The 14,927-nt window shown below is 44.2% G+C and overlaps 1 protein-coding gene across 2 annotated transcripts in view; it reads right to left on the bottom strand.

Moving 5' to 3' along the window:
* Nucleotides 1-4,367, bottom strand: part of LOC117509338 (fibroblast growth factor 12-like) — a 152,545-nt gene extending 148,178 nt beyond the window's left edge. Inside the window, exon 1 of one of the 2 annotated variants that reach the window (XM_034168996.1) lies at nucleotides 4,132-4,367. In XM_034168996.1, coding sequence (XP_034024887.1) covers nucleotides 4,132-4,159 — 28 coding nt within the window. In that variant the 5' untranslated portion in view covers nucleotides 4,160-4,367. The remainder of the gene's footprint in view (nucleotides 1-4,131) is intronic. The other variant, XM_034168998.1, reaches the window with a different exon arrangement.
* Nucleotides 4,368-14,927: the final 10,560 nt, after the last annotated feature.

The following is a 14,927-nucleotide window of genomic DNA, read 5'->3' as shown; positions in this document are numbered from 1 at the left end:
AGTACCTCCACCTCCTCAGACACACAGTCCACAGTACCTCCACCTCCTCAGACCCACAGTCCACAGTACCTCCACCTCCTCAAATCCACAGTCCACAGTATCTCCACCTCCTCAGACACACAGTCCACAGTACCTCCACCTCCTCAGACACACAGTCCACAGTACCTCCACCTCCTCAAATCCACAGTCTACAGTACCTCCACCTCCTCAAATCCACAGTCCACAGTACCTCCACCTCCTCAAATCCACAGTCCACAGTACCTCCACCTCCTCAAATCCACAGTCTACAGTACCTCCACCTCCTCAGACACACAGTCCACAGTACCTCCACCTCCTCAGACCCACAGTCCACAGTACCTCCACCTCCTCAAATCCACAGTCTACAGTACCTCCACCTCCTCAGACCCACAGTCCACAGTACCTCCACCTCCTCAGACACACAGTCCACAGTACCTCCACCTCCTCAGACACACAGTCCACAGTACCTCCACCTCCTCAGACACACAGTCCACAGTACCTCCACCTCCTCAGACACACAGTCCACAGTACCTCCACCTCCTCAAATCCACAGTCCACAGTACCTCCACCTCCTCAAATCCACAGTCTACAGTACCTCCACCTCCACAGACACACAGTCCACAGTACCTCCACCTCCTCAGACCCACAGTCCACAGTACCTCCACCTCCTCAGACCCACAGTCCACAGTACCTCCACCTCCTCAGACACACAGTCCACAGTACCTCCACCTCCTCAGACCCACAGTCCACAGTACCTCCACCTCCTCAAATCCACAGTCTACAGTACCTCCACCTCCTCAGACACACAGTCCACAGTACCTCCACCTCCTCAGACACACAGTCCACAGTACCTCCACCTCCTCAGACCCACAGTCCACAGTACCTCCACCTCCTCAAATCCACAGTCTACAGTACCTCCACCTCCTCAGACCCACAGTCCACAGTACCTCCACCTCCTCAAATCCACAGTCCACAGTACCTCCACCTCCTCAGACACACAGTCCACAGTACCTCCACCTCCTCAGACCCACAGTCCACAGTACCTCCACCTCCTCAAATCCACAGTCCACAGTACCTCCACCTCCTCAGACACACAGTCCACAGTACCTCCACCTCCTCAGACACACAGTCCACAGTACCTCCACCTCCTCAAATCCACAGTCCACAGTACCTCCACCTCCTCAGACACACAGTCCACAGTACCTCCACCTCCTCAAATCCACAGTCCACAGTACCTCCACCTCCTCAAATCCACAGTCTACAGTACCTCCACCTCCTCAGACACATAGTCCACAGTACCTCCACCTCCTCAGACCCACAGTCCACAGTACCTCCACCTCCTCAGACACACAGTCCACAGTACCTCCACCTCCTCAAATCCACAGTCCACAGTACCTCCACCTCCTCAAATCCACAGTCTACAGTACCTCCACCTCCACAGACACACAGTCCACAGTACCTCCACCTCCTCAGACCCACAGTCCACAGTACCTCCACCTCCTCAGACCCACAGTCCACAGTACCTCCACCTCCTCAGACACACAGTCCACAGTACCTCCACCTCCTCAGACCCACAGTCCACAGTACCTCCACCTCCTCAAATCCACAGTCCACAGTACCTCCACCTCCTCAGACACACAGTCCACAGTACCTCCACCTCCTCAGACCCACAGTCCACAGTACCTCCACCTCCTCAAATCCACAGTCCACAGTACCTCACCCTCCTCTGGGTCTCTGGTCTGGGTCTCGGTCCATGTGTTTGGGTCTCAGTCAGTGTCTTTTACTTTACCTTGACTTTGTTTGACCTTTACTTTGGAGACCAAGCATTCAACAAAGTAAAAACTATTACATTTATTAACACTATTAGGGGGGATGATGGTCTTGTGGTTTAGTGTTGGGCTTTGGGCCAGAGCATCCGGTTCAAATCCCAGCCTGACCTGGAGAATCACTAAGGGCTCTTGGGCAAGGTCTTTAATCCCCTAGTTGCTCCCAGTGTGTAGTGAGCACCTTGTATGGCAGCAGCCTGACATCAGGGTGAATGTGAGGCATCATTGTAAAGTGCTTTGAGCGTCTGATGCAGATGGAAAAAAGCGCTATATAAATGCAGTCTATTTATTTGGGTCTCGGCCCATCTCTTTAGGTCTCAGTCTGTCTCTTTAGGTCTCGGTCCGTCTCTGCAGGTCTCAGTCCGTCTCTGCAGGTCTCAGTCCATGTTTGCAGGTCTCGGTCCATCTCTTTAGGTCTCAGTCCATCTCTTTAGGTCTCGGCCCGTCTCTGCAGGTCTCAGTCCATCTCTTTAGGTCTCAGTCCGTCTCTTTAGGTCTCGGCCCGTCTCAGCAGGTCTCAGTCCATCTCTTTAGGTCTCAGTCCGTCTCTTTAGGTCTCAGCCCGTCTCTGCAGGTCTCGGCCCGTCTCTGCAGGTCTCGGCCCGTCTCTGCAGGTCTCTGTCCATCTCTTTAGGTCTCAGTCCGTCTCTTTAGGTCTCAGTCCATCTCTGCAGGTCTCAGCCCGTCTCTTTAGGTCTCAGCCCGTCTCTGCAGGTCTCGGCCCGTCTCTGCAGGTCTCGGCCCGTCTCTGCAGGTCTCAGTCCATGTTTGCAGGTCTCGGTCCATCTCTTTAGGTCTCAGTCCATCTCTTTAGGTCTCGGCCCGTCTCTGCAGGTCTCAGTCCATCTCTTTAGGTCTCAGTCCGTCTCTTTAGGTCTCGGCCCGTCTCAGCAGGTCTCAGTCCATCTCTTTAGGTCTCAGTCCGTCTCTTTAGGTCTCAGCCCGTCTCTGCAGGTCTCGGCCCGTCTCTGCAGGTCTCGGCCCGTCTCTGCAGGTCTCTGTCCATCTCTTTAGGTCTCAGTCCATCTCTGCAGGTCTCTGTCCATCTCTTTAGGTCTCTGTCCATCTCTTTAGGTCTCAGTCCGTCTCTTTAGGTCTCAGTCCATCTCTGCAGGTCTCTGTCCATCTCTTTAGGTCTCAGCCCGTCTCTGCAGGTCTCGGCCCGTCTCTGCAGGTCTCGGCCCGTCTCTGCAGGTCTCTGTCCATCTCTTTAGGTCTCAGTCCGTCTCTGCAGGTCTCAGCCCGTCTCTGCAGGTCTCGGCCCGTCTCTGCAGGTCTCAGTCCATCTCTTTAGGTCTCAGTCCGTCTCTTTAGGTCTCGGCCCGTCTCAGCAGGTCTCAGTCCATCTCTTTAGGTCTCAGTCCGTCTCTTTAGGTCTCAGCCCGTCTCTGCAGGTCTCGGCCCGTCTCTGCAGGTCTCGGCCTGTCTCTGCAGGTCTCTGTCCATCTCTTTAGGTCTCAGTCCGTCTCTTTAGGTCTCAGTCCGTCTCTGCAGGTCTCGGCCCGTCTCTGCAGGTCTCGGCCCGTCTCTGCAGGTCTCGGCCCGTCTCTGCAGGTCTCGGCCCGTCTCTGCAGGTCTCTGTCCATCTCTTTAGGTCTCAGTCCGTCTCTTTAGGTCTCAGCCCGTCTCTGCAGGTCTCGGCCCGTCTCTGCAGGTCTCGGCCCGTCTCTGCAGGTCTCTGTCCATCTCTTTAGGTCTCAGTCCGTCTCTTTAGGTCTCAGCCCGTCTCTTTAGGTCTCAGTCCGTCTCTGCAGGTCTCGGCCCGTCTCAGCAGGTCTCTGTCCATCTCTTTAGGTCTCAGTCCGTCTCTTTAGGTCTCAGTCCGTCTCTTTAGGTCTCAGTCCGTCTCTGCAGGTCTCGGCCCGTCTCTGCAGGTCTCGGCCCGTCTCTGCAGGTCTCGGCCCGTCTCTGCAGGTCTCGGCCCGTCTCTGCAGGTCTCTGTCCATCTCTTTAGGTCTCAGTCCGTCTCTTTAGGTCTCGGCCCGTCTCTGCAGGTCTCGGCCCGTCTCTGCAGGTCTCTGTCCATCTCTGCAGGTCTCAGTCCGTCTCTTCAGGTCTCAGCCCGTCTCTGCAGGTCTCTGTCCATCTCTTCGGGTCTCGGTCCGTCTCTTTACGTCTCTGCAGGTCTCGGTTCTGTCTCAGGGTGTTTTGCTGCATCAGGAGTGTCCCGGTGGTAAAACCAAACATCCCATAATAACCCCGCCTTCCCAGCACCGCAGTACCCATCATGCATCACTTTGCTTTGTATCAGATCAGTACACTTTGACTTCGATCCATCGTGTCCTACCTGCGGGTGTCTTCTCTTTGCTCTCCATCTCTTTTTTCTCGTGATCTGTCTCGATTTTTCTCTCCCTTAAAGTCCACTCGCCTGCTTTCCTTTCCTCCTTTCCTTACGTCCTTCCCGGTTGGCCGTTAAACGTCAGTCAGCGCGCGACGATGAACTCAATCTGAAAGGTGATCGATCGCTGATAGATCGAAGCTGGACAGGTTTCATTCCAGAGCCAAATTAAAACTGCTTCCTGCGCACGTTCACCTGCGCAGTGTGCGCGTGCGCGCGCCGTGTTGCAGCTGCAGAGACCGCTGAGTGACGTCACCACCGACGAGCTTTTCTCCACGACTGTGAAATCTTAAAAGATTTGCTTTTATTTTACCGACTGACAAAACACTCCGTTGGTTCATTCATTAACATTAACGCGTTCATCTCTTGACTGCGGTTTATGTCGTCACTCCACGCGCACGCCGCCTTTCTGTCACGCTGTCAGAATAGGGGAGACCGGGGAGGGTGTCACCCTGATCACGTGTTGCCCTCCAGAGGGCGGTGTTCCTACCTGACACTAGTAATTGTTTATTGTTTATTTGGATCTTATTTCACAAATACCATAAATCAAAAGTGCATTCAAAAAAGGAAGTGGCTATTCGCACGGCAAGACTCTGGTGACCACTTGTATGCACTTATACATAAAGTATACAAGTATGTATGCTGTATACATAAAGTGCGACACTTGGTGGTGTCACACTTTATGTTAATTCTGCTTTTCACTGTGAAATCATTCAAAATGTGTTTTTCTTTGGAAAATGTCGTGGAATGTGTCACTGTGGAAATTAAATGTGAAAAATCAAAAAATATAATTGTAAGTTGTGTTTACAGAGCACCAGGATCAAACATAAAAGTTTTTGTGGGAAAGTTGATTGAGATGTACAACACTATTAAAAATAAGTCTATTTGTTTGTGGAGTCTTCAACATTGACTTCTTAAATCCTCACGGTCAAATACATAATTTATAAATTCTGTGTTTTGTTTGGGAATGTATCCAGTAATTACTCATCCAACTAGGATAACTGCGAACACAGCAACACTTATTGATAACATACTTACAAATGTTATCGTGGGGAATTTTGAGTGGGGACTACTTATTAGTGATATCAGCGATCACTTGCTGGTTTTTGTAGTTTCAATTCTTTAGTTGACAAAATTGACCATACTGAAAGTACATTTCAAGAGGAAAATAACAGAGGAGACTTTGGAAAATCTTAGAATGGACTTAAGGGATCAAAACTGGAGTGACATTTACACTGAGATTATTGATCAATCCTATGAGTCATTCATTTCTATTATCTCTAATTTATATGATAAACATTGCCCTTTGGTGTCAAATGTTGGAAATAAGCAAAATGTTGACAAACATTGGATCACTAAGGGACTGCAAAATGCATGTAAAAAGAAAATTTTTCTGTACAAGCAGTTCTTAAAACTAAGAACATCTGATGCTGAGAAAAGATATAAGACATATAAAAATAAGCTAACTAATATTATGCGATCTTGTAAAAGGCAGTATTATGGTGATTTATTGGAAAAAATAAAACAAACATTAAGGGTACTTGGAAGATTTTAAATGAAGTCATAAATAAGAGAAAAGGTGTTAAAGAATATCCTGCCCTTTTTTACACAAGTACTGGTACAGTTGTTAAGGAAAATAAAGCTATAGCAGATCATTTTAATGATTACTTTGTAAATGTGGGTAAAAATTTAGCTGATTTGATTGTGTCTTCTGGACTGTGTTCTTTGGATTACTGTAAAACAATTAATAAAATTCAGGATTCAATGTTCATTAAAGAAACTGATGAATATGAAATAATTGACATTGTTTGTAACTTCAAGGGGAAAACATCAGTTGATAGTGATAGTTTTGACATGTCTTTGATTAAAAATATTATTGATTGTATTGTTAGACCCTTTACGTGTATTTGTAACCTGTCACTAATGACTGGGAAATTTCCTTTCAGAATGAAATTAGCTAAAGTGATACCGCTGTTTAAATATGGAGACAAACATGTCTTCTCAAATTATAGACCAATCTCACTCCTGCCACAATTTTCCAAAATTTTGGAAAAGGTATTTTTAAAGAGGTTATATGATTTCACAACTAAACATCACACACTTAGTGAACAGCAATATGGTTTTAGAAAAAGATCGCACTACTTCACTGGCTGTAATTGATTTTGTTGAACAGATTACAAATGCAACTGAAAATAAGCAATATACTGTTGGGGGTTTTTTGACTTACAGAAAGCATTTGATACTGTAGACCAGACTGTGCTATTGAACAAACTACAGAGGTATGGTATCAGGGGACTGGCATATGATTGGATAGTTAGCTATTTATACAATAGATATCAGTGTGTCCATATTGGTGGGGCAAAATCTGAACCCATGAAAATTACATGTGGGGTGCCCCAGGGTTCAGTTCTGGGGCCATTGTTGTTTCTTCTGTATATTAGTGACATATGTCATTAATATACCATTAATTAATGCTTCGATCCTAAATATGATCAATCTGTCTTTATTAGTTGGCTATGTACCACAAAGCCATCACTTGACCCAGCTATCTTAGCTAATTATAGGCCAATCTCCAACCTTCCTTTTCTCTCAAAAATTCTTGAAAGGGTAGTTGTAAAACAGCTAACTGATCATCTGCAGAGGAATGGTCTATTTGAAGAGTTTCAGTCAGGTTTTAGAATTCATCATAGTACAGAAACAGCATTAGTGAAGGTTACAAATGATCTTCTTATGGCCTCAGACAGTGGACTCATCTCTGTGCTTGTTCTGTTAGACCTCAGTGCTGCTTTTGATACTGTTGATCATAAAATTTTATTACAGAGATTAGAGCATGCCATAGGTATTAAAGGCACTGCGCTGCGGTGGTTTGAATCATATTTATCTAATAGATTACAATTTGTTCATGTAAATGGGGAATCTTCTTCACAGACTAAGGTTAATTATGGAGTTCCACAAGGTTCTGTGCTAGGACCAATTTTATTCACTTTATACATGCTTCCCTTAGGCAGTATTATTAGAAAGCATTGCTTAAATTTTCATTGTTACGCAGATGATACCCAGCTTTATCTATCCATGAAGCCAGAGGACACACACCAATTAGCTAAACTGCAGGATTGTCTTACAGACATAAAGACATGAATGACCTCTAATTTCCTGCTTTTAAACTCAGATAAAACTGAAGTTATTGTACTTGGCCCCACAAATCTTAGAAACATGGTGTCTAACCAGATCCTTACTCTGGATGGCATTACCCTGACCTCTAGTAATACTGTGAGAAATCTTGGAGTCATTTTTGATCAGGATATGTCCTTCAATGCACATATTAAACAAATATGTAGGACTGCTTTTTTGCATTTGTGCAATATCTCTAAAATCAGAAAGGTCTTGTCTCAGAGTGATGCTGAAAAACTAATTCATGCATTTATTTCCTCTAGGCTGGACTATTGTAATTCATTATTATCAGGTTGTCCTAAAAGTTCCCTAAAAAGCCTTCAGTTAATTCAAAATGCTGCAGCTAGAGTACTGACGGGGACTAGAAGGAGAGAGCATATCTCACCCATATTGGCCTCTCTTCATTGGCTTCCTGTTAATTCTAGAATAGAATTTAAAATTCTTCTTCTTACTTATAAGGTTTTGAATAATCAGGTCCCATCTTATCTTAGGGACCTCGTAGTACCATATCACCCCAATAGAGCGCTTCGCTCTCAGACTGCAGGCTTACTTGTAGTTCCTAGGGTTTGTAAGAGTAGAATGGGAGGCAGAGCCTTCAGCTTTCAGGCTCCTCTCCTGTGGAACCAGCTCCCAATTCAGATCAGGGAGACAGACACCCTCTCTACTTTTAAGATTAGGCTTAAAACTTTCCTTTTTGCTAAAGCTTATAGTTAGGGCTGGATCAGGTGACCCTGAACCATCCCTTAGTTATGCTGCTATAGACTTAGACTGCTGGGGGGTTCCCATGATGCACTGTTTCTTTCTCTTTTTGCTCTGTATGCACCACTCTGCATTTAATCATTAGTGATTGATCTCTGCTCCCCTCCACAGCATGTCTTTTTCCTGGTTCTCTCCCTCAGCCCCAACCAGTCCCAGCAGAAGACTGCCCCTCCCTGAGCCTGGTTCTGCTGGAGGTTTCTTCCTGTTAAAAGGGAGTTTTTCCTTCCCACTGTAGCCAAGTGCTTGCTCACAGGGGGTCGTTTTGACCGTTGGGGTTTTACATAATTATTGTATGGCTTTTGCCTTACAATATAAAGCGCCTTGGGGCAACTGTTTGTTATGATTTGGTGCTATATAAATAAAATTGATTTGATTTGATTTGATATGTTTGGTTTCTAAGTCTGTCAGTTGTATTTTGTTTGCTGATGATACGACTGTGTTTTGTAGTGGGGATCACTTGGGACAGACCTTGGACATGATGGAGATGGAACTACAGAAGTTTAAACAATGGTTTGATTCAAACAAATTATTGCTCCACTTTGGTAAGACAAAGTCTATCACATTTGGAAACAAGTACAGGACTTCCTGCAGAAATTTATTATTAAATGATATTGAAATTGAAACTGTAACTGATACAAAATTTCTTGGTGTTGTTATTGATGATAAACTGAGCTGGAAAACGCATATTAATTTTGTTAAATCCAAAATGTCAAAAGCCATTGCAATTCTGCATAAAGCACAAGATTTAATTTCCCAACACTAACTATTTTATATCATTCATTGCTCGTTCCATACATGACCTACTGTATTGAGGTATGGGGAAATACATATAAAACTAATACTAATCCAATATTTTTGTTGCAAAAGAAAGTTGTAAGAATTATCTGTAACAAATCACATTGTGAGCCAACGAATCCATTGTTTGCCTGTTTACATATTCTAAAATTCTGGGACTTGGTTGATTACTTTACAATACAAATTATGTATAAAGTTAAAAATAAACTGCTGCCACAACATGTCCAGGATCTGTTTAAACTGGGGGACTCCAGTTATAATTTGAGAGGAATTTTATTGTTCGAAAAATCAAGGATCTGAACTACTGCAAAAAAGTCATTGTGTATCTGTCAAAGGTGTTAACATCTGGAACAACTGTCCTGACAACATTAAAGTACTTGGTACATTAGTAGGCTTTAAAAGACATTACAAGAATAACAAAATTGCATGCTATAGTTGAAGACTTAGGTCTACTGATGTGTTATTACTTTTGGGTTTGTGTGTTGTGTGCCAGTACTGTCTGGTTATATTTTGTAAATTTGAGTTCATTGACTAAGTTTGCACGTTTTTTCTTTTTGGTATTGTCATCGTGTGTGCGTATGTATGTATGTACATGTAGGTATGTATATACGAGGGCTGTCCGTAAAGTATAGGTCCTTTTTATTTTTTTCAAAAACTATATGGATTTCATTCATATGTTTTTACGTCAGACATGCTTGAACCCTCGTGCGCATGCGTGAGTTTTTCCACGCCTGTCGGTGACGTCATTCGCCTGTGAGCACTCCTTGTGGGAGGAGTCGTCCAGCCCCTTGTTGGAATTCCTTTGTCTGAGAAGTTGCTGAGAGACTGGCGCTTTGTTTGATCAAAATTTTTTCTAAACCTGTGAGACACATCGAAGTGGACACGGTTCGAAAAATTAAGCTGGTTTTCAGTGAAAATTTTAACGGCTGATGAGAGATTTTGAGGTGATTCTGTCGCTTTAAGGACTTCCCACGGTGCGAGACGTCGTGCAGCGCTCTCAGGCGGCGTCATCAGCCTGTTTCAAGCTGAAAACCTCCACATTTCAGGCTCTATTGATCCAGGACGTCGTGAGAGAACAGAGAAGTTTCAGAAGAAGTCGGTTTCAGCATTTTATCCGGATATTCCCCTTTAAAGGAGATTTTTTTAATAAAAGACGTGCGGACGGGTCCGCGCGTCGGGACGCAGCCGACACGGTGCGGCGGCACAGGAAAAACACCTCCGTGTTGATAACCATTTGTAAAATCCAGTTGGCTTTTGATGACTTTCAGTGGAGTGAGTATATGAGAAATTGTTTATCAGCTGGAGATGTTCCAACGTGTCCTCAAGGCTTCTAACAGAGGTGTTTTTCCTGTGGCGGAGCATCACGACGGCTGTGAGCCGACGCTGCAATCCGCCCGCACGTCTTTCATTAAAAAAATCTCCTTTAACAGTGGAATATCCGGATAAAATGCTGAAACCGACTTCTTCTGAAATTTCTCTGTTCTCTCATGACGTCCTGGATCAACAGAGCCTGAAATGTGGAGGTTTTCAGCTTGAAACAGGCTGATGACGCCGCCTGAGAGCGCTGTGCGACGTCTCGCACTGTGAAAAGTCCTTAAAGCGACAGAATCACCTCAAAATCTCTCATCAGCTGTTAAAATTTTCACTGAAAACCAGCTTAATTTTTCGAACCATGTCCACTTCAATGTGTCTCACAGGTTTAGAAAAAATTTTGATCAAACAAAGCGCCAGTCTCTCAGCAACTTCTCAGACAAAGGAATTCCGACGAGGGGCTGGACGACTCCTCCCACAAGGAGTGCTCACAGGCGAATGACGTCACCGACAGGCGTGGAAAAACTCACGCATGCGCACGAGGGTTCAAGCATGTCTGACGTAAAAACATATGAATGAAATCCATATAGTTTTTGAAAAAATAAAAAGGACCTATACTTTACGGACAGACCTCGTATATATATATATATATATATATATATATATGTGTGTGTGTGTGTGATTGTGTAGATATGTATTTATGAAATTTTGTTTGTGTGTATATGTTTGTTATTTTTTAGTATAAGGGGTGGGTATTTATAAGCTCTGCTTCTGCCCTCACCCTTTCGGCCACGCAGGACTTTTTAAAAGTTGCTTCGTTATGAGTTTTTTTGTTTTTGTTGTTGAATTGTGTGCCGAATAAACTCATTCATTCATGCATTATAAACAAACATACTGCATTAAATGAGAGTTATGGACACAGTGTTGGGAAAGTGAAATGCACGGACCCACGCCAGGGGTCGTAAATGAACTGCCAATAGGAATTCAAATAAATAACAATTTATTATGCAAATGTGCAACAAAACCAAATATGCTAAAGTCAATCAATAACCAAAAAGGTGATGCGTGGGCAGGCCCGAGGGTAGGAGATGCCTATCCAGAGAAAAGCCGGGACCCACGACGTTCCACCGCCAACGGAGACCTGCAACACACCAGAGCCGCCAAGTCCTGATTTCCCCAGGTGGCCACCGCTTGTGGCTGTCAGACCCGGTCCGGTACTGCTGGCAGGAACAAAAACAGGTTAGGGTGGGTGTGTGAACACCCAGCAAACAGTCAGCAACTCACAGAAATCCTCTTGTAGGAATAAATCCAAATACTCCCAGAGTGCAGAGTAAAAACTGGAGGACGTGCAGTGTCAATTGTTATACTTAGTAACTCAGAAGTGAGGAGTGGAGACGCCAACTCCTCCAACTTCCACAAACTCGGCTACAAGCTGCAAGTATAAGTCACAACTGCAAAGACTTCAGTAACAATGAATGTGCGTACGGCACAAAATGGCTGAGTCAGTTTACCTGCGTGGTAAGCTGATAACTCGGCAGAGTTATGGTGTCTTTTCCAGGCTTTTATGGAGGAGGTGATGAAATGATGACAGACAGCTGACAGCCAAAACGGTGCACCTGGAGGATCCACCTGGGCAGTGCGCCCTCTGGAGCCCCAATAGTGCCAACAGGCAGGGCGCCCTCTGGTGGTGGGCCAGCAGTACCTCCTCTTTGGCGGCCCACACAACAGGACCCCCCCCCCCCTCAATGGGCGCCTCCTGACGCCCGACCAGGCTTGTCGGGTTGCCTCCGGTAGAAATCTGCCAGGAGGGCGGGATCCAAAATGAAGCTCCTCTTCACCCAGGAGCGTTCTTCTTGGCCATAATCCTACCATTCTATCAATCAATCAATTCAATCAATTTTTTTTATATAGCGCCAAATCACAACAAACAGTTGCCCCAAGGCGCTTTATATTGTAAGGCAAGGCCATACAATAATGATGTAAAACCCCAACGGTCAAAACGACCCCCTGTGAGCAAGCACTTGGCTACAGTGGGAAGGAAAAACTCCCTTTTAACAGGAAGAAACCTCCAGCAGAACCAGGCTCAGGAGGGGCAGTCTTCTGCTTAGGGACTGGTTGGGGCTGAGGGAGAGAACCAGGAAAAAGACATGCTGTGGAGGGGAGCAGAGATCGATCACTAATGATTAAATGCAGAGTGGTGCATACAGAGCAAAAAGAGAAAGAAACACTCAGTGCATCATGGGAACCCCCCAGCAGTCTAAGTCTATAGCAGCATAACTAAGGGATGGTTCAGGGTCACCTGATCCAGCCCTAACTATAAGCTTTAGCAAAAAGGAAAGTTTTAAGCCTAATCTTAAAAGTAGAGAGGGTGTCTGTCTCCCTGATCTGAATTGGGAGCTGGTTCCACAGGAGAGGAGCCTGAAAGCTGAAGGCTCTGCCTCCCATTCTACTCTTACAAACCCTAGGAACTACAAGTAAGCCTGCAGTCTGACAGCGAAGCGCTCTATTGGGGTGATATGGTACTACGAGGTCCCTAAGATAAGATGGGACCTGATTATTCAAAACCTTATAAGTAAGAAGAAGAATTTTAAATTCTATTCTAGAATTAACAGGAAGCCAATGAAGAGAGGCCAATATGGGTGAGATATGCTCTCTCCTTCCAGTCCCCGTCAGTACTCTAGCTGCAGCATTTGAATTAACTGAAGGCTTTTTAGGGAACTTTTAGGACAACCTGATAATAATGAATTACAATAGTCCAGCCTAGAGGAAATAAATGCATGAATTCGTTTTTCAGCATCACTCTGAGACAAGACCTTTCTAATTTTAGAGATATTGCGTAAATGCAAAAAAGCAGTCCTACATATTTGTTTAATATGCGCTTTGAATGACATATCCTGATCAAAAATGACTCCAAGATTTCTCACAGTATTACTAGAGGTCAGGGTAATGCCATCCAGAGTAAGGATCTGGTTAGACACCATGTTTCTAAGATTTGTGGGGCCAAGTACAATAACTTCAGTTTTATCTGAGTTTAAAAGCAGGAAATTAGAGGTCATCCATGTCTTTATGTCTGTAAGACAATCCTGCAGTTTAGCTAATTGGTGTGTGTCCTCTGGCTTCATGGATAGATAAAGCTGGGTATCATCTGCGTAACAATGAAAATTTAAGCAATACCGTCTAATAATACTGCCTAAGGGAAGCATATATAAAGTGAATAAAATTGGTCCTAGCACAGAACCTTGTGGAACTCCATAATTAACTTTAGTCTGTGAAGAAGATTCCCCATTTACATGAACAAATTGTAATCTATTAGACAAATATGATTCAAACCACCGCAGCGCAGTGCCTTTAATACCTATGGCATGCTCTAATCTCTGTAATAAAATTTTATGGTCAACAGTATCAAAAGCAGCACTGAGGTCTAACAGAACAAGCACAGAGATGAGTCCACTGTCCGAGGCCATAAGAAGATCATTTGTAACCTTCACTAATGCTGTTTCTGTACTATGATGAATTCTAAAACCTGACTGAAACTGAGACCTGACTGAGATTGGCCTATAATTAGCTAAGATAGCTGGGTCAAGTGATGGCTTTTTAAGTAATGGTTTAATTACTGCCACCTTAAAAGCCTGTGGTACATAGCCAACTAACAAAGATAGATTGATCATATTTAAGATCGAAGCATTAAATAATGGTAGGGCTTCCTTGAGCAGCCTGGTAGGAATGGGGTCTAATAAACATGTTGATGGTTTGGATGAAGTAACTAATGAAAATAACTCAGACAGAACAATCGGAGAGAAAGAGTCTAACCAAATACCGGCATCACTGAAAGCAGCCAAAGATAACGATACGTCTTTGGGATGGTTATGAGTAATTTTTTCTCTAATAGTTAAAATTTTGTTAGCAAAGAAAGTCATGAAGTCATTACTAGTTAAAGTTAATGGAATACTCAGCTCAATAGAGCTCTGACTCTTTGTCAGCCTGGCTACAGTGCTGAAAAGAAACCTGGGGTTGTTCTTATTTTCTTCAATTAGTGATGAGTAGAAAGATGTCCTAGCTTTACGGAGGGCTTTTTTATAGAGCAACAGACTCTTTTTCCAGGCTAAGTGAAGATCTTCTAAATTAGTGAGACGCCATTTCCTCTCCAACTTACGGGTTATCTGCTTTAAGCTACGAGTTTGTGAGTTATACCATGGAGTCAGACACTTCTGATTTAAAGCTCTCTTTTTCAGAGGAGCTACAGCATCCAAAGTTGTCTTCAATGAGGATGTAAAACTATTGACGAGATACTCTATCTCACTTACAGAGTTTAGGTAGCTACTCTGCACTGTGTTGGTATATGGTATTAGAGAACATAAAGAAGGAATCATATCCTTAAACCTAGTTACAGCACTTTCTGAAAGACTTCTAGTGTAATGAAACTTATTCCCCACTGCTGGGTAGTCCATCAGGGTAAATGTAAATGTTATTAAGAAATGATCAGACAGAAGGGAGTTTTCAGGGAATACTGTTAAGTCTTCTATTTCCATACCATAAGTCAGAACAAGATCTAAGACTATGATTACAGTGGTGGTGGACTCATTACTTTTTGAGCAAAGCCAATAGAGTCTAATAATAGATTAAATGCAGTGTTGAGGCTGTTCATTCTCAGCATCGTGTGGATGTTAAAATCGCCCACTATAATTATCTTATCTGAGCTAAGCACTAAG

Source organism: Thalassophryne amazonica, chromosome 4 (assembly GCF_902500255.1).
Source record: "Thalassophryne amazonica chromosome 4, fThaAma1.1, whole genome shotgun sequence".
Lineage (NCBI taxonomy): Eukaryota > Metazoa > Chordata > Actinopteri > Batrachoidiformes > Batrachoididae > Thalassophryne > Thalassophryne amazonica.
This window is presented reverse-complemented; position numbering and strand designations above follow the sequence as displayed.